This window comes from Aureobasidium pullulans (genome assembly GCF_000721785.1).
Source record: "Aureobasidium pullulans EXF-150 unplaced genomic scaffold scaffold_7, whole genome shotgun sequence".
Classification (NCBI taxonomy): Eukaryota; Fungi; Ascomycota; class Dothideomycetes; order Dothideales; family Saccotheciaceae; genus Aureobasidium; species Aureobasidium pullulans.
The window spans coordinates 386,676-409,697 of NW_021941027.1; the positions used below are offsets into that span (position 1 = coordinate 386,676).

General features: G+C 51.0%; 10 protein-coding genes across 10 annotated transcripts; 7 read left to right on the top strand and 3 right to left on the bottom strand.

Annotated features, from left to right (window-relative positions):
* Nucleotides 1-506: 506 nt before the first annotated feature.
* On the bottom strand, nt 507-1,396 carry M438DRAFT_396392 (ubiquinol-cytochrome c r; the record flags this gene model as incomplete). The annotated part of the gene is made up of 3 exons (XM_029909261.1): nt 1,051-1,396; nt 747-986; nt 507-706 (listed from the first exon to the last, which is right to left on the bottom strand). Exons 1-3 carry the CDS (start codon nt 1,346-1,348, stop codon nt 507-509), a joined length of 738 nt encoding a protein of 245 aa, XP_029761544.1. The 5' UTR covers nt 1,349-1,396.
* Nucleotides 1,397-1,603: 207 nt separating this feature from the next.
* On the top strand, nt 1,604-3,591 carry M438DRAFT_344698 (uncharacterized protein; the record flags this gene model as incomplete). The annotated part of the gene is made up of 1 exon (XM_029905282.1): nt 1,604-3,591. A coding segment is annotated over one exon (1,684 nt), but the record flags the coding sequence as incomplete, so codon positions are not given.
* Nucleotides 3,592-3,893: 302 nt separating this feature from the next.
* On the bottom strand, nt 3,894-6,052 carry M438DRAFT_316845 (glycosyltransferase family 15 protein). Its single transcript, XM_029902721.1, has 3 exons — nt 4,791-6,052; nt 4,449-4,737; nt 3,894-4,386 (listed from the first exon to the last, which is right to left on the bottom strand). The coding sequence occupies exons 1-3, from the start codon at nt 5,655-5,657 to the stop codon at nt 4,319-4,321; spliced, it is 1,224 nt and encodes a 407-aa protein (XP_029761546.1). The 5' UTR covers nt 5,658-6,052; the 3' UTR covers nt 3,894-4,318.
* Nucleotides 6,053-6,400: 348 nt separating this feature from the next.
* Nucleotides 6,401-9,070, top strand: M438DRAFT_194086 (uncharacterized protein). Its single transcript, XM_029899284.1, has 2 exons — nt 6,401-6,620; nt 6,675-9,070. Exons 1-2 carry the CDS (start codon nt 6,487-6,489, stop codon nt 8,938-8,940), a joined length of 2,400 nt encoding a protein of 799 aa, XP_029761547.1. The 5' UTR covers nt 6,401-6,486; the 3' UTR covers nt 8,941-9,070.
* An 814-nt stretch (nt 9,071-9,884) lies between these two features.
* On the bottom strand, nt 9,885-10,796 carry M438DRAFT_294854 (uncharacterized protein). The gene is made up of 2 exons (XM_029901859.1): nt 10,761-10,796; nt 9,885-10,678 (listed from the first exon to the last, which is right to left on the bottom strand). The coding sequence occupies exons 1-2, from the start codon at nt 10,788-10,790 to the stop codon at nt 9,890-9,892; spliced, it is 819 nt and encodes a 272-aa protein (XP_029761548.1). The 5' UTR covers nt 10,791-10,796; the 3' UTR covers nt 9,885-9,889.
* Nucleotides 10,797-11,042: 246 nt separating this feature from the next.
* Nucleotides 11,043-11,540, top strand: M438DRAFT_334269 (NUDIX domain-containing protein; the record flags this gene model as incomplete). The annotated part of the gene is made up of 1 exon (XM_029903698.1): nt 11,043-11,540. One exon carries the CDS (start codon nt 11,043-11,045, stop codon nt 11,538-11,540), a length of 498 nt encoding a protein of 165 aa, XP_029761549.1.
* Nucleotides 11,541-11,828: 288 nt separating this feature from the next.
* Nucleotides 11,829-12,839, top strand: M438DRAFT_271233 (alpha/beta-hydrolase; the record flags this gene model as incomplete). The annotated part of the gene is made up of 1 exon (XM_029900466.1): nt 11,829-12,839. One exon carries the CDS (start codon nt 11,829-11,831, stop codon nt 12,837-12,839), a length of 1,011 nt encoding a protein of 336 aa, XP_029761550.1.
* A 286-nt stretch (nt 12,840-13,125) lies between these two features.
* On the top strand, nt 13,126-14,822 carry M438DRAFT_272035 (GMP synthase subunit B; the record flags this gene model as incomplete). The annotated part of the gene is made up of 2 exons (XM_029900527.1): nt 13,126-14,722; nt 14,785-14,822. The coding sequence occupies 2 exons, from the start codon at nt 13,126-13,128 to the stop codon at nt 14,820-14,822; spliced, it is 1,635 nt and encodes a 544-aa protein (XP_029761551.1).
* Nucleotides 14,823-15,379: 557 nt separating this feature from the next.
* On the top strand, nt 15,380-15,855 carry M438DRAFT_334272 (uncharacterized protein; the record flags this gene model as incomplete). The annotated part of the gene is made up of 3 exons (XM_029903699.1): nt 15,380-15,524; nt 15,578-15,687; nt 15,748-15,855. The coding sequence occupies 3 exons, from the start codon at nt 15,380-15,382 to the stop codon at nt 15,853-15,855; spliced, it is 363 nt and encodes a 120-aa protein (XP_029761552.1).
* A 507-nt stretch (nt 15,856-16,362) lies between these two features.
* Nucleotides 16,363-21,542, top strand: M438DRAFT_344703 (ARM repeat-containing protein). The gene has a single exon (XM_029905283.1). The coding sequence runs from the start codon at nt 16,506-16,508 to the stop codon at nt 21,339-21,341; it is 4,836 nt and encodes a 1,611-aa protein (XP_029761553.1). The 5' UTR covers nt 16,363-16,505; the 3' UTR covers nt 21,342-21,542.
* Nucleotides 21,543-23,022: the final 1,480 nt, after the last annotated feature.

Here is a 23,022-nt window from a genome sequence, read left to right on the forward strand (position 1 = left end):
GTCTGTGATATGTAAGCACACCATTTCGATGTTTTCTACTCGCCTTCTTCGCTGTCAGTCTGCCGCTGATTCGTGTCGGTCGATTCATGTACACCTTCAGTCGCCGATGCATTTCCCTAGCAGTTGGAGTCAAGTGCACTGCACGTGTGGGGAGTCGGAGGAGAGAGAGAATAAAATGGCAAGCGACTTTTGTACACGATGCTCTAAAAGTCAAATGCTGCTGAAATACATGTACAGTACAGAAGACATGAAAAGAGGAGAGAAAAAGGAAAAAAGGGGTGGAGGCTGATAGGTAGGTGGTAGGGGTGAGAAGTTGGGTGGTCGGGTGAGAGAAAGGCTCCGCAAAACACAACAAAGGTCTGTCTATCGCATTGAAGCAATTGTCGTGGTCGCGATATTGGAAGTATGTTTTTGAAGTCGTTTTTGCGTTTTTTGTGTTGCTCGCTCTCGTCTATTGTCCATTTTACCCAGCATTAAAAAGTCGAAAGATTGGAGGAAATAATTCTCTAACCAATGACCATGGAGTTCTCCTCGACGAAGTCGTACTCGGGAACCTCGAGGTTCAAAGGGGCGGGACCCTTGCGGATACGGCCAGAAATGTCGTAATGTGAACCGTGGCAAGGGCAGAACCAGCCGCCGAAGTCACCAGCCTCGCCAATGGGCACACAACCCAAGTGGGTGCAGACACCTGATGTAGATGTCAGTACTGTTTGTTATTTCGTGTCGACTGGGGCAGAAGAACGTACCCAACATGACGAGCCACTCAGGCTTCTTGACTCTGTCGGCATCCGGCTGGGGGTCACGGAGAGCCTCCCACTTGGTGTCCTCGGCCTCCTTGATCTCGTCGGCGGTACGGTGTCTGACGAAGACGGGCTTTCCTCTCCACTTGATGATGACGTTCTTGCCCTCGGGGATGGCGGCAAGATCAATCTCAACCTTGGCCTGAGCCAAGACATCGGCGGAGGCCGACATGTTGACGAGGAAGTCTGCGGTATGTGTTAGAACCGTGGCTGCTGGCTGGTTGTGTCCAATTGGAGGGTGCGGGCATACCCTGAACGGTGGCCTTTGCGCCGAGAGCGGTCACAGCGCCGAAGGTGCCGACCATGAAGTACTGGAAGACCTTGTTCTGGGTCTCGCCGCCAGTGCTGCGGTACTTCTTGAAGTCGGGGATGGCGGTGGTGTCGCGGTGGTTGCTGGTGCCACGGAAGGGCGAGGAGTAGCTCTCGGCGGTGGTGGCGCTGGAACCAGCATTGCGGACCTGGAGGGCGGCGACAGACGAGCGGACGGCCGAGGGGCGGGCGCATTGGCGAGCCAGAGAGGCTGCCGTCGAGACTGAGAGAAGAGACATAGTGGGATGTGAGAGGAGACGGGGAGCTGGACGGAGGTTGCTGCAACTGAGGAGGCTAGACGTCGTCGTCGGAACAATTCGTTGCACTTCGCGACTTCCCAACTTCCCAATCCCGTAGGGCTGAGAATCTGGTCAGCAAACACGTGACTGCCAGCCAATCACATCCGGACTCTTCACTATCACTACGTCTTCTATTTATTGCCTCGCCAACTCGTCTACTCCTTCCTCTTCTCAACAACAACATTTGTCCATCAACATGGTCAAGAGAAAGGAAGCACCAGACGGTGTAGTCAATGAACGCTCCACACGCAAGTCTCCTCGCTCGACAACCAAGTCTTCCACAATGTCAGATTCTGCCAAGCCGAAGAGCTCAACCTCGGAAGCGAGCAAGAAACAGGCCAGAAGGCCAATCATCAAGAGATCAAATGACAGTGACGACGACGACGATTCCAGCGATGACACCAGTGAACCCGCAAAGCATAAGACCTCTGCTACCGAGGTAAAGGCACCCATCACTAAGTCCAGCAAGGCTCACGGCACCAAGAAGAAGGTTGCCCAGAAGTCTACCAACAACGACGATGATGAGAGTGAAGATGCCGAAGATGAGAGTGAAGAAGAAAAGCCAAGGAAACCTGCTACTACCACAAAGTCTGCCATTGCAAAGAAGGAAGCCCTCAAGAGAGCTCACGAGAGTGATAGTGATGACGTCGAGGAAGTTGTCGCTCCGAGCAGAAGCAGCATCAAGGCCAATACCGACACTTCTGCGTTCCCGGCTGCTAAGAAACAACTGATCGAACCACCATTGAGCAGTCGCGACATTGTGGAAAACTACAACGACGAGAGTGACGAAGATGACACACAGCCCAAGACTTCTGAATCGTTAATCACAAAGAAGTCTACAGTCGAAATTGACTCCGAGGATGATAGTGACGACGACGACAAAAAGCTCAAGCCCAAGGCACTCTCGTCGGTTGTCAAGAAGCTAGCCGCTAAAAAGACATCCGCCAACCTGTCCAAGGCCAGTGATGAAGATGACTCCGAGGACGACGCCTCCGTGCATGGCAGCAAAGCCACAAAGCCCAAGTCCAAGGCTCCCACCTCATCCGCTAAGAAGTTGCCTGTCAATAAGGCCACCGTCAAGCCATCCAAGAGTGATACCGAAGACGAATCTGCAGACGAATCCGCCAACCAGGTCAGGAAAGGCACAAAGGCCAAGCCAACCGTCAACAAGGTACCCGCCAAACCTACTAACAGTCGTGAGACCGACAGCGAAACTGAGGATGACAGCGAGGAGGACGATGACGATGACTTGACCAGTAAAGTCACAAAGGCAAAACCGAAGACCTTTACCTCTTCGACCACCAAGAAGCAATCTGGCAAGGCACCAGTCCCTGCTCCCGAGGACGACGAAGAAGAAGAAGAAGATGATGATGAAGACGACGAAGAAGAGCCTGCCATCGTTTTTTCAGAGTACAAGGGCGACCTCTTTGCCGCGCCCCCCAAGTCCCTCCTCCTCCACGCCTGCAACTGCGAAGGAAGCTGGAACAAAGGCATCGCCTACGAATTCCAAAAGAAATACCCTGACCATTACGCCAAATACTCCAACCACTGCCGTGACAACGGTATCGAAGCCATCATCGGAACATGCCTCATCATCCCTCCACAAAGTGTTGGCAGCGACCATTGGGTCGGTTGCCTCTTCACCAGTCGCAAGTATGGCAGAGGTAAGGACAAAAAGGACAAGATTCTGGAACAGACCGAAAGAGCAGTGGAACATTTGGTTGAGCAGATTGAGAACATGGTTGAGAGACCCAAGCTGATCTGGATGCCCAAGATCAACTCTGGCTTGTTCAAGGTTCCTTGGAGCGAGACCAAGAAACAGATTGCAGAAATTACCTGCAAGGACGGTCTTCACATCATGATCGTGGACAAGAAGTAAGTATGATCTCTACGCCGTCCTCATGAAAAAAGAAGAGATTCGAAAGTCTACAGAATACTCCATGAGATCAATCAAGCATAGCGACTTGACCGACGCCGCCAACCGAGGCTACGAACTACGACGAAACAAGAAGATCATTATTTCCAACATCACGAATATGATAATTGCTTCTTATACATACTAATGCAGGAAAAGCGACTATGCTTTTCGTTAGGACGAGCACCCCATCCAGTTAACCACATACGAAGGAAAGAAGAGTCACCGGCAGAATATTGCTGAAAATTGACACTGGTCAAGGACGACTCGATAGACTCACGAGCGCCAGAAAGCAGCAGTAATTACTTAATCTTCAATTGAACTTTCTGGTCTTCTTCCACCTATTCTTGCAAGCGTGTGACACCCTCAGCTATTATAAAGTGACATGTTGTGCTTTTGGAATTCTCACACATTCAGTCGTGTTCAAGTGTTGAAAACAGTAATTGCCCAACCGCCTGCAAAGTATACTTGATCAATCAAGGACGACTGAAGCCCATTCACGACAGTCGAAAGAGGTTACAATTTGAGTCAATTTTTCGAATGCATTTTTCTGATTTTCTTTTATTTTCTCTGGGTGCAAAAAAAGGCATGCATCGCCATGGACAGCAACTGTGCCCTCATCATGTGAAAACGCCATCCTCTGTGCCTTTTGTATTCCTACACACTCCCAAATTGGTACTCCCCGTCCCATCCACCAACCCAAAAAAAACTAAGTCAGAGAAGAAATAAAAACTACTCATGCAAGAAAGGAAGAAAATCCGGTAATCTCCATTTATCCCGTTCGCAATCTCTTAATAAATGTTTTTGATCATCTCTCTTCGCTGCGGCGAGGACATGTGATGAGGGCCAAGCGGCTCGTAGCGGGAGCGCTTGTTTCGCATAGAGTGTACGAGATTGAGGATGGGGCGGATGGAGAGGAGGAGGATAAAGCAGCCGACGAGGACGGAGAGGACGATGAGGAGGATGATGGGCCATGACAAGCGTTTCTTGGAGAGTCAGTTGTTCTCTTGCTCCCAGCCCGCAGGCTTGTCCAAGTTGTTGAGTTCGTAGTAACGTGCGGTACCTGTGCAGTGAAGGTCAGCGATTGCCATTTCCATGTGTAGCAGTGGAAAGGGATTTTCTTACATGAGTAGCCGTTCCAGTCGAAGTTGTCCTTGGGGTTGCAGTGGCATTTGTGGTCCATTCTGTACTGCTCGCCTGTGGGGCAGTGGGTGAAGGGGACGTGGTAGTAGGCAATGTCGTTGAAGAAGTGGATTTCCTCCTTCTTGAGTGTCAGGCCGGCTGCGATGGAGTGGACGGGGGCATCTCCCCAGCGCTCGTAGAAGAAACCGCCGTCCTTGTCGAGGGCGTCGAAGTAATCGAGGTAGGCGGGGCTGCGGAGCCAGTCGAGGTTGCCGATTTCGAAGTTGGACCACTGGACATGAATTAGTATGCTGATTGGAACTAGCTGCTTGCGGAGATACTCACGAAATGGCAGTGGTTGTAAGTGTCACCACCGTCGTCAGAAAGGAAGCCCATGGAGTTACCCTCGACAATGTGCTCGGGGTGGTTCTTCATCCACTTCTTGGTGCTCTCCCACAAGGTGGGAATAGTCTCGACATATTCGTACAGGGAAAGGGTGAAACTGTACTTCTTCTTGTTGTCGGCCATGAACTTGAAAGTGTCGTACTCAATGTCGCAGAAGAGCTCAATGCTGGGCTCAACGCGCCAGTACCATTCGTAATCGAGCATCAAGGGGTGACGGAAGAAGAAGCCGGACTCGTAACGACACATGTGTCTGTAACTGATCGAGTCTCCGTAGATGATCTTTCTGGCAGCCATGTCGGCGCGCACCTTGGCAGCCTTGTCCTGGTCAATCCACTCGGGGAAAGACCAGTGCTCCTTGGGGATCTCGCCATACTTTGTGTTTCCGGAAGTCAGGGCCGAAGTGACCTTCTTGAATTGGTCGTCAAAGGGCTGGTCGTTCAGGAAGACCCAGTCGTAGTTGAACTTCTTGTTGAAGCGGTCTTCGACCTGGCGAATGGAACGAGCAATCTCCCAAACGTCCGAGTTGCGGGCAAGAGTAACGAAGGTGGCGTTCATGCGAGGACCGGGGTCCTTTGCGGGAGGCAGACCGGCGTGGGTGTTGGGGGTGGTGCCCTGGTCAGGGTGAGATTCCTTGACATCGCCGTGGGACTCTTGCGAGCCACGCCATCTTGAACTCGAGTCCTTAAGCAAGTCTGTGGCACTCTGGGCATATTCGCGTCCGGGGACTGATGAAGAGCTGGAAATGAAGAAGAGGACGACAAGTGCGACAATCGCAAAGACGATGTATCGCAGATACCTGGCCGCCATTGTTGCGATGGAGTCGGAAACAGGTCAGTTGAAACAGAAAGGAAGGGGGGAGTTGTCGTTAAAATGCCACGAGGGCAGGAATAGCAGCAGGTCCAACGACTCGCGCTATTTGTGGAGAAGGGTTTGGCGGAGAAAAGCCAAAGGTGTTAAAGGAGTGGCTACGGGATTGAGACAAATGCCTAACGTCCCATATAGTGAACGGCGAGAAGGAAGAGACAAGATAAAGAAGGGAAGGAAGCGATCGTCCCGATACAGCTGGGCGACGTGCGCAATTTGTATTAAAAGCAGCGTGCTATCTATGTATTCTCACAGCTTGTAGGGGTGAAAAAAGGGGTGAGCAGACCACCGCGCGTTCAGCCCTTCAGGAGTGTGGCTAGAGCTTCCCTTGACACAAAAGTCCAATCATCCCTGCGTACGCAAGAACAACGCAAGCAACGGTTCAACATATATTCGTATCCCCAAGCTTGGCCCGTACTCAGCATAGTGCTTAGGCTACTTTCAGCCTCAGACCCGGCTGCGATTCTCGTGACTTTTCGTGATGTTTCCTTGGCACTTGGAGTCGGATATTCTCCGGGCATCGGCCAATGTCATCACCGTCCATCGTTCATCGCTGAGAGAGTCAAGCTGGCCCGCCGCCGTCATATTGCTGCTGCTTGATACCGCTGCCGCATTCTTCCTGAGCGCATACCCCGCGCGTCACTTTCACTACTTGTACCAGCCTTCAGTGATTGACTGGAGTTGACAAGTCTCGACATCTGTAGTCCTCGGTCGACTGCAGTTCAACCCCTCCCACCCTCCCTAGTGTTTCCGCAAGCTTTCGCTACTCATCATGTCTTTCTTCGGCTTCGACACGAACCTCCCTCGGGACAAGCAAGACAGAGATGCTGGTCGCGGCTTCTTTGCCGGCCAGCAGGATGCCTTTGCCTTTGCCAATCGCGACAATGCCGCCGAGCAGGGCGACGTGTGAGTCTCGTCACTTGGATGCAATGCTCTCGATCCTGACTGAACACGCCGCAGCCTCAACTTCGATGATTCATACGATGCCTTGGGTGACAAGCTCGACGAGGCTGGCGATGCCTTCAACGACGATACCTTTGGTGGTGGTGGCCGTGTAGGCAAGGACTTCGACTTCTTCGGCACCACCAACAAGGTCGCCGGTACTCTGGAAGAAGAGCAGGCACTTCACTATGCCCGTCAACCTCCCCCGAATCAGCAGCGCTTCCAACACCAGCAACAGCAACAACCCAAGCCCGCTCGTTCTGGTTACGAAAACTACTCCAAGCCCGAGTACATCCCTCAGCTCGAAGCCAATGCCAGCATCTGGGGTCTTCCTTCCAAAAGACCCAATCAACAGCAGCAGCAGCAGCAGCAACAGCAGGAGCCCCAGTTCAAGCCCTCGACTCCTGCTAGCAGAAAGATGATGAGCCTCGAGGAGGTCGAGGCTTCAATGCGCGCCCAGTCACGACCCCTGTCTGGCGCCATGAACATGCCTCAGCAGCACACTCCCGTCCAGGAGCCTTTCGGTGCTCCAGGAAGCTTCCCCGGTGTGCAGCAGATGCAACAACACACTCCGCGACAGCCCTCGAGAGAGCCTCAGATGGCTTCTCCTTTCCCTCAAGCCCCCCACATGCCCGTCCAGCCTCCGCCAGGCATGCAAAACCCCGGTTTGATCGCTCAGCAGCTCCAACAACAGATGCCCCCCACTGGCTCTCCTTCCGGTCCCCCACCCGGCGAGTCAGGCCATGGCCACCGCGGCTCCTACTCTGGTCCTCCCATCACCCAGGCCAACCAGATGATGCAGCTGTCCGATGAGCAGCGTGCCCACTTCCTCGCTGAAGAAGCAAAACGCGCCAAGCGCAACCACAAGATCTTCTTGCTGTCCAAGGACAACGGCCTCATGACTCCCCAAGACAAGAACTTCATCACTCGCATTCAGCTGCAACAGCTCCTTACTGCCACTGGTGGCGTCGACGAGCAGTCTTCGGATGCTCAACTGGCCGAGGACTTTTACTACCAGGTTTACGCTCAGATCCGTGGTGCCCCAAGACAACACCCCGGTCAGCCTCTGAACCAGTTTGCTCAGACCTACCTTTTCCAGACCGGTGGTCGCTATGGAGCAGGCCGCAGACATCCTCGTGGTGGTGATAACCACATGCAGAGAATGGAGCAGCAGGTTCAGCGCGCTGTCGAGGCTGCCAAGGCCAGACCCAAGAATAGACAACTGATTGTCGAGGGTAGCTTGGGCAAGATTGCTTTCAGCAACTCCAAGACACCCCGTCCTCTACTGAGCTTCAAGCGCCCCGACAGTGAGAGCAAGACTCCCAGTCAAAGAGCTGCCAAGCCTAGCGTTGCGGATCGCAAGTCCACTCTTCGCAACATCGAAAACGTATACGAGACTTTGATGCAAATGGAAGACCACGAGCGTCACCTCCCGCCGCCACCAAATGAGGAGAGTCACCCTGATGCTATTCAGCGCCACATAGAATGGAGACAGAGGGCTCACGAGCTCAACCAGAAGCTGTGGTTCAACCTACGAGTTATGGAGCCCATCCAGCAAAATCCTTCAAGTCCTCACCCTTTCATTGCCATCTTGTCTCACGCCAAGGGCAAGAAGGCCATTCCCCGTGTCTTCCGCCACATCGACGACCAACAGCGTCTGACCATTTTGACCATTCTCATCATCCACCTCGACATCCTCGATGTCATCCGTTTGGCATACCCTCACCCTGACGAACCTCAATTGCCTCGCGCCGTCCGTGATGAAGTCGAGCTGTTCAGCCAAGCTGTCATTCCTACTCTGCTTGCCTACATTGGCGATGCTCCGCTCAACATTATTAGCGGTCTTGTTGGCCTTGTCCTCGACAGAGTAAATGTGCAAGCAATCGTCCGCACCAAGATTGGTGTTGCCATGCTCACCATGCTCGTCTCGCGCGCCTTCCTCGTCAAGCAACAAGCAAGTGCTCAAGTCTCGGATGAAGACTGGGCACAATGGACTCAGCTCTACAACCGTCTCTTCGACCTAGCTGAGCCCGTCCTTCCTTACATATTCACCACCGATAACGTCAACACCAGCAACGATTTCGAGATCTGGCAGTTCTTGGCTACTATGGGTGTCAGCGCCAGTCCCGAGCAACAACAACGTTTGGTCTTGGGCGTCAAGGACAGAGTCATGGCTACTGTGGAGATCTCCAAGCAACTGCCTCAAGACATGGCCGCTAGAAAATTGGGCGAGGTCAACCTTTTCATGAGAGCCATTGGTTTGGATGTTGAGTTGCTGGGTTAATTGCAACATGAGTTTCTAGCCGAAAGAAACAAGGCAAGAGTCAAGACTGTATTTGGGGATACAAGTCAACTCTTCCTCCTTTTATCTCGGCAGGACCTTTCTTGTTCCTTTTACGAAAACGAAGTCATTGGACCAAAAGACATTGCATGAATTGACTAGCTATTTAATGAAGAAGCAAAACAAAGCGAAGCGTGCCATTGCTCAAAGTTAAGAACGAAACACTATAAAAAGAATAGAAAAGCAAAAAAGATCAAAATTTCTACATTTGCCATTTTCTCAAAACGAATGTTACCGTCCTGACTGGCACTACGCTCATCGGACAAAACCTAGGAACACTCTCAACAGTTAAACATCTACATTCATGATCAGGAGAGGGGCTCGAGGGGTAGACGTTGTGTATGTGGATGCTAAATGCTGACTCGCACCTGTCCAATATCGATTTTCCCAAGAGGGAGAGAGTCATGTCAGGAGTGGCTGGTGCTGGTGGCTTAAGGACAGGGTGACACCCCATACCACTACTTTTTGACAATGATGGTGTTTTTCTCTTCACCCATGACATTTTTGTTGCAGTGTACTATGTGATCATGTGTAATATCGTTCTCCGGGTGTTCTTGGGTAATATTGGGCTGGGAGACCCGAGGTGTCGTTGTTGATGGCGGGTTTTGTGATTTTGATATTCGAGTTTTAGGAAATGGATGGTAGACATTGCGGGATGAGCACAAGAGTCGGGGATTGTGGGTGGGTTGGAAAAAATGCGTGAGATGATAGGTCAGGTACATTAGGTTACAGCTAGGCACATGGGAGTGTCATGCAACGGAATATTCGTGGATGGAACGTAGTGTTGAAGTTTGATCATGGAAAAGTAGAGAGGCAGGGTGACCCCGTGCAACCAGAAATAGTTGAGGTCGAATAATTCTAGAGCGTTTCATATCTCCCTTCTCCTTGCCTTCTAGTTGCCAGACAGGTATTCACCAACACCCTTGATAGCATCGTTAAACTTGCTCGCCTCGACAAGAATCAAATGTCCCTGCGGCCTAATACCCGCTTCCTGGAACGCCCTCTTCGCATCCGACGCACCGTCCTCACCCACCTTGTCGTGATCAAAGTTTCCACTTCCCACACTGAACCTCTGCAAAGCCTCATCCTCGGGGTGGAAATAGAACGTCAGCGCCTCTTGCTGTTTCTTGCCCTTCTTTTGCGGTCTGTTTTCTTGAGCGTCCAGCTTGCTCTCGACTTCGGTGTAGGTTTTTGAGAGGATGAGGTAGTGGGTGAAATTGTAAGGTTCCTTTTCGTCGATCGCCCATTGGATTTCTTCTTGCAGCATTGTGTACATTGGCGTGACGATTTCCGAGGGCATGTTGATGAAGCGTTCGGTGAGGATGAGACCGACCTCTGCCTTTGACTCTGGGGCCAATAATTGCGGCAATGTGGATTCCAAGCTGGGGATGGAGGTTGCCTTGCGCGACAGGTATTTTGTCAAGTCTTGGATTACGGGGTGGTCTTTGTGTTGGGCGAGGTTTAGGACTGTGAGGAAGGCGTAGGGGTCGCTTTCGTTGCCGTCGACTTTTACGGTGCTGCCGAGCATGGGTTGGGAGAGGATTAGGTCGGTGAGGGCGGAGAGGTTGAAGAGGTCGTTGTCCACGTCGAGGAGTTGGCGGAGGAGTGTTTTGAGACCGTGGAAGTCGACGGCGGGTTGGGGGTCGAACCATTCAAAGTCGACGTCGATCATGTCTTCGTCCTGGTAGTAACTATGTCAGTTTCATGTCTTGATCGTACTGTTGCGCATTGCTTTGGTGCTGTAGTGGGAATGGACGGCGTACGTCGCTGCTTGACTCGTCGTCGTCGCGCATCTTGGTGTCCTTGACGGGCGCGTCCTCTGCTGTTGTCTTTCTCTTAGGCATGTTGATTGATGTGATGTGGTGATTTGTCAATGAGGTCGAGCAAAAAAGTTGCGATCAAGGTGCATCAACTTTTCGACATGCACGCCAAGACCCCGCAACTTTGCATGTGATGGTGATGCCTCTGACGACCTTCGAGATCTAGAATATCTTTATGCATCAACTCAAGTTTAACAAGTTTATCATCACCTCCCAAACTTCGTGATGGCCAAAAGCTCATATCGATCGCTCTTGTCTTCGGACGAATTCGTCATCAGCTGTGGCACAGTCCCACTAGATATCACCCACAAGAAAGTGCTCCTGGTCAGGGAGCGCAAGACCAACGAATTCCTTCTCCCAAAAGGTCGCAAAGATATGGGCGAGGACTTGCAAGCAACGGCTGTTCGAGAGACGATTGAAGAAACTGGTTATGCAGCAACTATCCTCCCTCTCAAAACTGCGACACACGCTACAAACGATCACGGCGGTAAGCATACAGAACCTATCGCTAGAACGGAAAGAAAGTCTGGCGACGTTCTAAAGACAATCTACTGGTTTGCGTCAAGTGTGGACTCGCAAGGTGCACATCAGCAAGATACACAGCAAGAGGGAGAAGATTTTGAATCTGTTTGGATGAATCCGGACGAGGCAATTGAGCGCTTGACATATCATGACGACCGAGAAGTTGCTAGGATGGTGATAGATGCAGCATTTGGGACCTAGTATTTTGCATGGCGATGTTTCACTCTTGTGGCTTCTTGATGTGTCTGCTTAACTTTATGCATCTCTGCACATCTTATCCTCATCGGGCAACTTGAGCGAGCATGAACCTTCATCTTCCTCAGACATCGCTTTCGCGTAATGCTAGCCGACTGGAAACTCAGACCATCCCATTATGTAGACACAAGCGAACTGACTTGGCGCTTGGATCTAATATCCTATAAGTTCCTCTTTTCATCTTGCGCCTTTTGCCTTTATCCCTACAGTTGACCTCACCAACTGACCATGACCATGGATAGCCTGACCAAAAAGACTCTGGATGTCTCGCGCTCCCTGACATATACCTACTATACTCATCCACCTTCACGACCAGAGAACCCCACAGTGCTGTGTATTCATGGCTTTCCTGACGAGGCCGCTGAGTGGGCGGACCTAGCTACTACTCACCTGATTCCTGCTGGCTACGGCGTCATCGCTGTTGACTGCCTCGGCTATGCTGGAACATCCAAGCCTCTCGACCCTGCCCTATACGCTTTCGAACACATGACCAAGGATCTTGCAGAGATTCTCGACAATGAGAAGATCCAGAAAGTTGTGTCTTTGGGCCATGACTGGGGTTGTTCCTTCGCCCAGAGATTCTACAACTATCATCCCGATCGTGTCCTGGGACTCGTCATGATCAATGTTGCCTACAATGCCCCCGGAGACAAAGCCTTCGACTTGGATGCAGCCAACGAGATGAGCAAAAAGTTATTCGGTTACGCTACTCAGCCTTACTGGTACCTGTTCTCAAGCGAAGATGGTTATAAGCTCCTCGACGAGCATCTGGAAAGCTGCTTTACCGTTCTGCATGGTCCTCCTGAGAGCTGGCTCGACACAACCTGCAAGTACGATGGCCTCAAGGACTACCTGATCGCGGACAAGAAACAGCAAACCGAGCCTTATGCTACCGAAGAGATGATGAACGCCTTCATAACTCGTTTCAAGCGTGACGGCTTTGCTGCGCCTACATGTTGGTACAAAGCCATTGTTGGTGGTCACCAAAACTTTGAAGCAAAGAAAGTCAAGGCTATGGTCGTTGAGGTACCTTCATTGTATATCGGATTTGACAACGACAAAGTTTGCCGTCCAGAATTGATTAATATGGGCATCAAGAACGGCTTCTTGCCGAAGCTCACAAATGTGAAGCTTGAGGGCGGCCACTGGGGTCTCCTTGCCAATGCAGACAAGTTTGGCAAGACTATTGTGGATTGGCTGAAGAAGGAAATCGATGTATCGCGGGCCGATAACTCCAGACTGTAGTCTCAATGTAACATAACTAGAGAAGGATATATCACGAGCAAGTGAAGATAGGTTTCTACAATCGTTCGCGTCGAGACCGAGGCAGCGATAAGGGCTTGATAAGTGACGCCAAGAGAATCCATGCCTAATCAAGTAAAGCGTTTCAGGCCTTCGAGGTCGGACCCTTGATCCGTTGCATTTCTCTGAGGAGAAAAATTATTGATCTCGTCGTGTGTCATCCACCTTTCACCTTCTCTTTATAGTCTTGTAGCGCAGCAAGTCGCATCAAAGACACACGACCATCACAATGGCCGACTCAACCACCAATGTCCCTCCCCCACCCCACACCATCTTCGACACCATCTTGGTGCTCGACTTCGGATCGCAATACACACACTTGATCACCCGCCGTCTGCGCGAGCTGAGCATCTACTCTGAGATGCTCCCTTGCACTCAGAAGATCTCAGAGCTCTCCTTCAAGCCCAAGGGTATTATCCTTTCTGGTGGACCTTACTCTGTTTACTGGGACGATGCACCCCACGTTGACCCCGCCGTCTTCGAGATGGGCGTCCCAATTCTCGGCATCTGCTACGGTCTCCAGGAGATCGCATGGCACAGCGACCAGAAGAACGTCGTTGCTGGCGAGAAGCGCGAGTACGGACACGCCATCTTGAACGTCCAGAAGCACTCTGGCAAGACCGCCCACGTTGACGCTCTCTTTGCTGGTCTCGAGGAGGACATGGACGTCTGGATGTCCCACGGTGACAAGCTCTCTCAGCGCCCTGCTGGCTTCGTCACTGTCGCCGCTTCCGAGAACGCACCTTACGCCGGTATTGCCCACGAGGAGAAGGAGTGGTTCGGTATCCAATTCCACCCCGAGGTGACTCACACCAAGAAGGGCACGCCCTTGATCAAGAACTTCGCCGTCAGCATTTGCGGTGCCAAGCAAGATTGGACCATGGACGCCTTTGTTGGCAAGGAGATTGACAGAATTAGAGCCCTTGTTGGCCCCAAGGGACAAGTCATTGGTGCTGTCAGCGGTGGTGTTGACTCCACTGTTGCCGCCAAGCTCATGCACGAGGCCATTGGTGACAGATTCCACGCCATCATGGTCGACAACGGTGTCCTGCGCTTGAACGAGGCCAAGCAGGTCAAGGAGACCCTTACCGCCGGGCTCGGCATCAACCTTACCGTTATTGACGCCTCCGACCGCTTCCTCGACCTGCTCGCAGGTGTCAAGGACGACCCCGAGAAGAAGCGCAAGATTATCGGAAACACTTTCATCGAGATCTTCCAGGAGAAGGCAAAGGAGATTGCTGCTGCTGCCAAGGGCTCTGCCAACGAGGGCGAAATTGAGTGGCTCCTTCAGGGTACCCTCTACCCCGATGTTATTGAGAGTATCTCCTTCAAGGGCCCCAGTGCCACCATCAAGACCCACCACAACGTTGGAGGTCTGCTCGAGGGCATGCACCTTAAGCTCATTGAGCCTCTGAGAGAGCTCTTCAAGGACGAGGTTCGTGCCCTAGGTACTCAGCTCGGCATTCCGGAGGACCTTGTCTGGAGACACCCCTTCCCCGGCCCTGGTCTTGCTATCCGCATTATTGGTGAGGTTACTCGCGACCAGGTCCGCATTGCCCAGCAGGCCGACTTCATCTTCATCGATGAGATCAAGAAGGCTGGCTACTACAAGCAGATCAGTCAGGCATACGCCGCTCTTCTGCCTGTCAAGGCCGTCGGTGTCATGGGCGACAAGAGAGTTCACGCTCAAGTCATTGCTCTGAGAGCCGTCGAGACCACCGACTTCATGACCGCCGATGTCTTCGACTTCCCCACCAAGTTCTTGAGCAAGGTCAGCACTCGCATTGTCAACGAGGTCGACGGTGTGTGTCGCGTGCTGTACGAGGGTAAGTCACCACAACAACCAACATCAGAAGTTTCTGGACATAATTTGCTAACGGCTCAATAGTAACCAGCAAGCCACCAGGCACGATCGAGATGGAGTAGGGCCGAAGCAATCGGGAGAATGCGCGATATAACTAGAATTCTGTACATCGGGCTGGGGAAGGGCTTCACAATTTGGCGTTTTACTGATGATTTTCTGGAACTGAAATGCATGCATGAAAAAGCTGGCGGCGTTTAGATGGATATTCCCAAAGACACAGATGTGTCTCTCGTCATAAGGTAGCAACACCAGGCCCTTACGGCCTTGGAAGAAAAATCACCTCAATCTCAAGCCTCCCATGACGGAGTGCTGCTCAACTCAACGAACAGTTTCCCAAGTTTTCGATCGCGTGTGTCAAGTGGATTTTCGAGCTGTGGATTTTCGAGCTGCCCAAAGCACCCCTCAGTGTGGGGCAGCTGCCAGTCTTGGAGAAATTCGTGATGATACGTCATCAACAGACTCAAGAAGGCAGATACGTCATGTCCTCCAGGGACACATATTTACTTCTCTGCAAACACTCTTTCACGTTTCTTTTCCTCCATCAACACATCTTCTACAACTTACAACTCCATCAATCCACCTCCAAACCAACCCACACAACCCCCCAATCACAATCAAAATGTCTGGAACTTCCAACGTCGGTAACTCCTCTGTCTACGAGGCCGCTGATCAGAGAACCTACAAGGACTCTGAGATCGCCGAGGCCAAGCAGGAGGCCCGTTTCCACGAGGGCAAGGAGCACTCTCACAAGGCCAACGACTCCAGTAAGAAGCATCACTTTGATGACAGTCAATCACATTCACTAACAACATAACAGAGGACGAGCGCACCATTGCCAACAAGCTTGCCCGTGAGGAGAAGCGCGAGAACGAGGACGAGAAGGAGTCTCTCCAGACCCAGCAGATCAAGAAGGACGCTACCCTTCCCGTACGTTGACCTGATGCGAACTACTTTTGCCATGTCGAACCATACTTACACATACCACAGGCCCAGTCGCACGGCAACGAGCCCAGCAAGGGCGCCAAGATCGACCAGGAGCTCAAGGAGGAGGACGAGGCTGCCCTCAAGGGCAAGGGCTCTTTCGGTCCCCAGTAAATGCTTCGCCTCGATTGTCGAGCAGCATTACTTTCCACACCACCAGCGATGATTCCCTTTCTTGTTTACAAAAAACATTTCGATCCAATGCATCCTCATTTAATATGAGATGAATGCAATGCTTTAATGCATATATACGAATCGGCGTAGAAATACCTGATGGTCATGAATCAACGAAATAATACTTCAAAACACTTCAACTTTCTTCTCATCAAAACTGTGACACAAAGGCCGCAAATCGAAGCTTTGAACATATTGTGACTCTGAGCAGACAATCTCGATGATCTGCTATTCTATGTTGACTGTATACCATGCCAACAGGGCAACGGCCATGTTTTTAATCCAAACATGTCAATCGCATTTTCGCGACTTCTTGCAGGTGGTGCCTGATCGGCCTTCGCCAGTGAAACGCTTGGCTCGAACGTGGGATGTTTGCTCTGTTTGTTTCGTGCCTGCCAACTCCATGTGATCACTCTATTACCCGAATTAGTATCTTAAGTTAGCTCACACAACTTCCTGATCATGAGTTCGAATAACACTTGAGACCTTCCGTCATCGTCGATATCACAACCAGAAGTATACTCGATGCGCTCTGGAACCTGACATCAACGACTCGAGGACCCGAAACATGCGCGTAGACAACAACCATCATGGGCCAAGGATATTCTATTAACGTGTCCGCTGGCTCGGCTGGTATCGATGTTCCAGAACTCGCAGATCTTGAGACCGAAAGAAGTCTTGGTGCTGTACGGTTCATGAAAACGATCCGCGCGAAACACAAGGACGGTCTCGTTATCGCCAAGGTCTTCATCAAGCCATTTCCTAACCTGAAGCTTGAGGAACAATCGAAGATATTATTTGCCCAAAGGAGGGATCTCGCAGATGTACCAAACACTTTGCCTTACCATCGCATCATCGAAACCGCAACGAATGGCTATCTGGTTCGCCAATACATTCACAGTTCTCTCTATGACAGAATCAGCACAAATCCATCGCTTGAAGACATCGAGAGAAAATGGATTGCATATCAGCTCTTGTGTGCGGTCAAAGAGTGCCATTCGAAGCACATCTGCCATGGAGACATCAAGACCGAGAACATGCTTGTTACTACCTGGAACTGGCTGTATCTGACCGACTTCTCCACTGCCTTCAAGCCTGGAAGATTGCCTGAGAACAACCCGGCCAATTTCTCGATCTTCTTCGACACTACTGGCCGTCGCATATGCTACATAGCACCCGAGCGATTCGTAGACGACGAGGAGCTGAAAGAGCACGAGCCGAATCCTCAGGATGACGTGTTTGAGAGAGATGCAAGAAAAGCCTGGCATAACGTTACCTGGCCAATGGATATTTTCAGCGTCGGATGTGTCATTGCAGAGCTCTTTACTGAGAAACCCACCTTTACACTCAGCCAGCTGTTCAAGTACCGCAAAGGAGAGTATGACCCGACGCACACCACGTTGAACAACATCAAGGACGAGAATATCCGAGAAATGGTTGCTCACATGATCCAACTCGAGCCTGGCAAGCGCTACAGCGCCGAAGATTACTTGAACTTTTGGCGTGGCAAAAGCTTTCCAGAGTACTTCTACACCTTCCTGCACCAGTACATGCATCTCATCACAGATCCAACTTCTGGCAGAAAGCCGGTAGTCGTCGGTGCAAAGAACTCTGGAGGCTCAGACGATCGTATTGAACGTATCAATGCAGACTTTGACAAGATTTCATACTTCCTCGGATTCTCGGATGTGGGGAAGCTGCCACAGTCCACTCGCGCACCAATCACCTCTGGCCTAGATCTGTTCCCACTTCAGGTGGATCTACCAAATAACAGACACGATGCAGCAGATCGCGCTGGAAGCGTTCAAGATAATGGCGCTCTTCTTTTCCTGAATGTTGTGATCTCGGCTTTGCGAACGACTGCTCGCGCGAGCTCCAAGATCCGAGGTTGTGAACTTCTCCTTGCTTTGGGAGAGAGGCTGACCGACGAAGCCAAGCTCGATCGTGTATTGCCTTTTGCCATTGCTTTATTGGAAGATGAGTCGGAAAATGTTCGAATGGCTGCTCTGAGGACCATCACCCAGCTTCTCGCTATCGTCACTGTGTTGTCTCCCATGAATGTCTTCATCTTCCCCAACTATCTGCTTCCTCGCCTACAAAAGTTTGTTGCAAGTCCAATGTTCCGCAAATCAGGACCGCTCAGAGCGACGTATGCAACCTGTCTCGCGAATCTGGCCACAACGGCTGCACGTTTCTTGGACATGATGCAAGCTTTACGCGCTGATGGGTCTTTGCCTTCGACAGACCCAGAAGCCGAAGATGATCTTACTTCCTATGCTGCATATCAGAACACCTACGACACTACCCGCGAGGATCTTATCCAGCACTTCGAGGCACAGACTAAGCTGTTTTTGCAGGACGACGATCCTTCGGTCAAGCGCGCCTTCTTAGGATCTGTGACAAGCCTCTGTGTGTTCTTTGGCGAAAACATTGCAAGCGATCTCATCCTCACGCACTTGAATACGTATCTGAATGAAGAAGATTGGACGCTGAAATGCGCTTTCTTCGAGACGATAGTAGGCGTAGCTGCCTTCATTGGTGGCGCAAGTCTAGAAGACTTCATTCTTCCGCTCATGGTCCAGGCGTTGACTGATCCGGAAGAGACTGTCACTGAACAAGTGATCAGATCACTCTCAAGCATGGCGCATCTGGGTCTGTTCCAGCGATGGACGACGATAGAGCTCGTACTCATCGTCTCGCGCTTCACGCTTCATCCAAATGTATGGATTCGTGAAGCAGCGGTGCAATTCATTGAAGCAACTTCAACCCATCTTTCTGACGCGGATGTCTGGAGTATGGTCATGCCGTTGTTAAAGCCTGTGCTGAAGATGCCGTCAGCTGGGCTCTCCGAGTTCGAGCTCCTAGACGCTCTTCAGAAACCATTCCCTCGGCCTGCATATGATCTAGCAAAAACGTGGGCAGAGAAATCTGAGAAGAGCGTCTTCTGGAAACATGCACAACAAGTCAAAAGTTTCTCCTTCGAAGCGGGCAGCAACAAGGCTTTGACCGATTTTTACCGTGACAGCGATGCTCGCGCCTTGAGCAAAGCAATGAAGAACGATGATGACGAACAGTGGTTGGCCAAACTCCGTGTTGCTGGCATGCGTACTGAAGACGAACCCAAGCTGCTTGCGCTACGAGATTACATCTGGCGAACGACAATGCGCTCTGAGAAAGAGGTCACGAAGCAGTCCGACACGCAACTAAATCAGATAATTTCGCTAAGCGCCATACAAGTACCACTTCAGAACGTTTTCTTCGAGGCGGACACTGGTTCTTATCAGACGCTTCCTCAGGCTGATATTGCACAGCCGAATGTGAAGACTTCCCTTGAGGAAGCCTTGCGTGACGCTGCAACGCCTGCTGATCAAGACGCAAAGAACTTGTTCAATCCGGCAAGAGGCAAGCCATATCCATCTTCAGCGCAGCAAACATCAAACACGGCCGTACCAGCCGACATATCCCGAGCCCAAGCCACACCTATCAATGGACAAGTTTCGAACCATCGAAAACACATGGCAAATATTGATACTGCTGCGTACTTGTCCACATCTCCTGCGTCCACAACATCTGTCAGGAGCGGCCACAATCATACACTTCATTCGAAAGCGAGTGCGATGAACCTCATGAAACGCACAGAGCAGACCAAGGCATACGCAGAAACCGGTACAGACTCCATCAACGCCGTCGGTAAACTTGACGTCCCTGCAAACCAAGCGGCGATTGCACCTTCAAACTCAAACTCAGGACAAGCCACGCCACGTCCATCGCGACCTAAAATTTCTGCGACACACTCTTACCATGGTGGCGATCCGACCGTGTTAAAGTTGTTAGACTCAGTCTACACTGGTAGTCACCCCGGAAGCGATCGTGAATTTGGACCCAGAGTCTCGACACGCCCTCGTGCTCGAATGGCCACGAAAAACGCTCCTAACCAACAACCACAAAGTTACTGGAAACCAGAGGGACAACTCACTGCTGTACTTGAAGAGCACCAAGCACAAGTCAATTGCATTGCTGTATCTCCAGACCAGGTCTTCTTCCTTACCGGTTCTGATGATGGCTCTGTCAAAGTCTGGGACACCAGTAGATTTGAGCGTAATATGGCGCATAGATCGCGTCAGGCCCACAGACATGCTTCAGGTGCGAGTATCACCAGCCTTTGCTTCGTGGACTCGACGCATAGCTTCATCTCGACCGCTTCTGACGGTACAGTCGATATCGTCAAGGTAGATGTGACGGAGACCAACGGTAATGTCCGTTATGGTAAACTCCAGGTGTTGCGCAGCTGGATGATCCCAGCCAAGCCCGAACAAAAGGAATATGCCATTGGTGTTGAGCATGGAAAAATGGAAGGCCGATCAGTCTGTGTGGTCGTCACCAACCTCTGCCGCATCCTGTTTATTGATATATACTCGATGGAAGTCACGTACGAGCTTCAAAACCCGATACAGCATGGTACGCCAACGACTTTCTGCATATCGAAGCGATGGCAATGGCTTTTGATAGGCACCTCACACGGTGTTCTCGATATCTGGGATCTTCGCTTCCGCCTCAGACTTCGTGCGTGGACAGTAACACGTCCAGCGCCCATCACCCGTCTCACACTACATCCAAGCAGGAAGGACAGCAAGAAAGTCAAGATTTGCGTTGCTGGTCTGACGTCTCCCGGTCACGTCTCTGTTTGGGACCTCGAAAAGCTTGTGTGTACGGAGGTGTACCATGTCAGTCAATCCGACGGTGGCAGCCAACTGAAAGCAAGAGACTTCGAACTTCTCAATGTCGACGAAGACAAGTCTGGCACCATGCCATCCCGAATCCTCGGCTCTCTCGCAACAGATCTGCATCTGAGCGCCCGACCATCCGATAATGGTAAAGACAGATCGGGCGGAGGATCTGGAGGCAGTGCAGGTGCTGTCAAAGCATTCGCCATGTCGATGCACACATCACCTGACAGTTCAGAGCCAAGACATCCCTTCCTCGTCACTACCGGACCCGACTGGAAGATCCGCTTCTGGGACACCGATCGCATCGCCTCTTCCATGATCGTAAACGACAAGGGAGACAAAGCCCTCTACACAGCCTCAAAATTCGGCAACGACATATCCGCCTACACAGAAATGGCACTCTCCGACAGTCTATCAGAAAAAGAAAAAGAAAAAGGTACTTCCAGTCCAGCTTCTGGACGCACTGGCACCATGTCACCCATCTCCAACGACGCGGATAGCGATAAAGTCGGCGCTGCGTCCAAGAAGAAGAAAGAGAACAGGGAGGGAAAGATTGCGAGATATGAGGTTATCCGTAGATCGGCGAATCAGCTGCTCAAAGGTCATAAGGATACCGTTACTGCTGTTGCTCTGGTGGAATATCCTTTCGGCATGATTATTTCTGCCGATCGCTCTGGTGCTTTGTATATCTTTAGATGATTGAGGGTGGTGGCCTCGTCATGGGCTTCATTCATGGATAGCTGGATGGCTCGCAAAAATGATGTGCATTTTTACAACTATGCTGATGTGGCTAGGGAGGGATGGGGAAGAAGTGGATTAAGGGAGAGTAGGGATATTCGATTCGTAGCAGTTTGTTGGCGAGGAAGTAGGTAGCATGAATCAAAGCACAATTTCACATCACCTCCATGTCCGATTAGAAAATGGTATATGCCCACTCTCCTCTGCCCCGCACGATCTCTCGTTCACCTGTGAAAAGGCAAGAAGTTTTTGACTTTAGCGTGGATTTCCAATGAGAGTAACACTCTCACGCGCTCTCTCTGAAAGCGTATCCCTTTTCGAAAGACCTCTTGCCTTTTTATAGCTTGATTGATAGAGAGCTTGAAGCAACGTAAATTGATTCGATCTCCGCCTTCCTCGTAGGGTTTGTCAATCATCTATCAAACTGCAAAACGGTTTTCATACTACTGCGGATGTCTAATGAGAGTATGGGAGAGCGATTCTCCAGCAAAGGTTCTAATATGCCTGTCAAAAGGCAAGATGATTTTGACATCAAAGTGGATGTCCAGTGAGAGAGCCGTAGTAGTTCTCCAGCGCCAATTTCGGAAGAGCCAATCTCATTGGACATTCACCTCGATTTCAAAAACATACTGCATGGAGATAGAGAGTCCGAAACAGTTATCAGGGGCTTGAGATCCATATCGGCATCGATCTTGCTTATCCCAGACTTCCAGCAAGCTCTTGAATACCCTTGTCAAAATGCAAGGTGTCTTTGATGTTGTTGTACTTGTCCACTGCGAGAGGATAAATTGGCCAAGAAAAGCGGATGTGGTTTGCTACTCTCTTTGGCCCTGTGGTCTAGTGTCGAATACTTCTTGCATCTTGATATATATTTTACGGTCTTGCCCTGGCCTTGAGATGGTAGGATATCGTTTTGTTTTTCTGCTCTTGTTGGTGACACAGGTATGCATGATCACTAAAGCAATGCATGATGGTCTGAAGGCGAAGTTGTCTGATGAGGGCGTCGGGTGTAGATGTTGTTGTAATGGAACCCGGTTGATAGATCGCGGTATGTAGAGTGGTGTTACAGGTCTGTCAAGACGGGTGCTTCTGTTGGATGTCTCGAATGGCGGATGGACAAAGGCGAGCCTTTCTTGCACAAAGCATGTGTATGTCGGTGAGGATAACACTGACACGAGATCGAGTATCAAGAGATTTCACAGAGGTGCCTGGAGATCGTATCGCGCGTTGTTGGCGGTGTGTATTGTGTTCAGATGACCGCGAGAAGAGGCGGCTGGCGTGGGAATCTGAGATAACGCATGAGATAGGCCATACTATCAACGAAACAAAGAACCAAAAAGTCCTACTTGAATGTCTGAACAGTGATCTGCGGTGTAAGGTTGCACTTCGGGTTCCAGAAGATAAATGATCATCTCAACGCTGGTGGTTCCGGTGGTCGAAGAGGAGTTTGTGGAAACAACGCACGATGACAATGAAGTAGAAGGTGCTGATGAAGAAAGCAACAACGGGAAGATCTGTGCGGCACAAGTCGCGTCGTGGGCTTCTGACAATGGATGATCCTTCCTGAGATTGGCGAGGCTAGGTTCGAGGCGACACATACGGTAACGACGCACGAAGGGTGCTACTTCCACGAGGCCGAGAA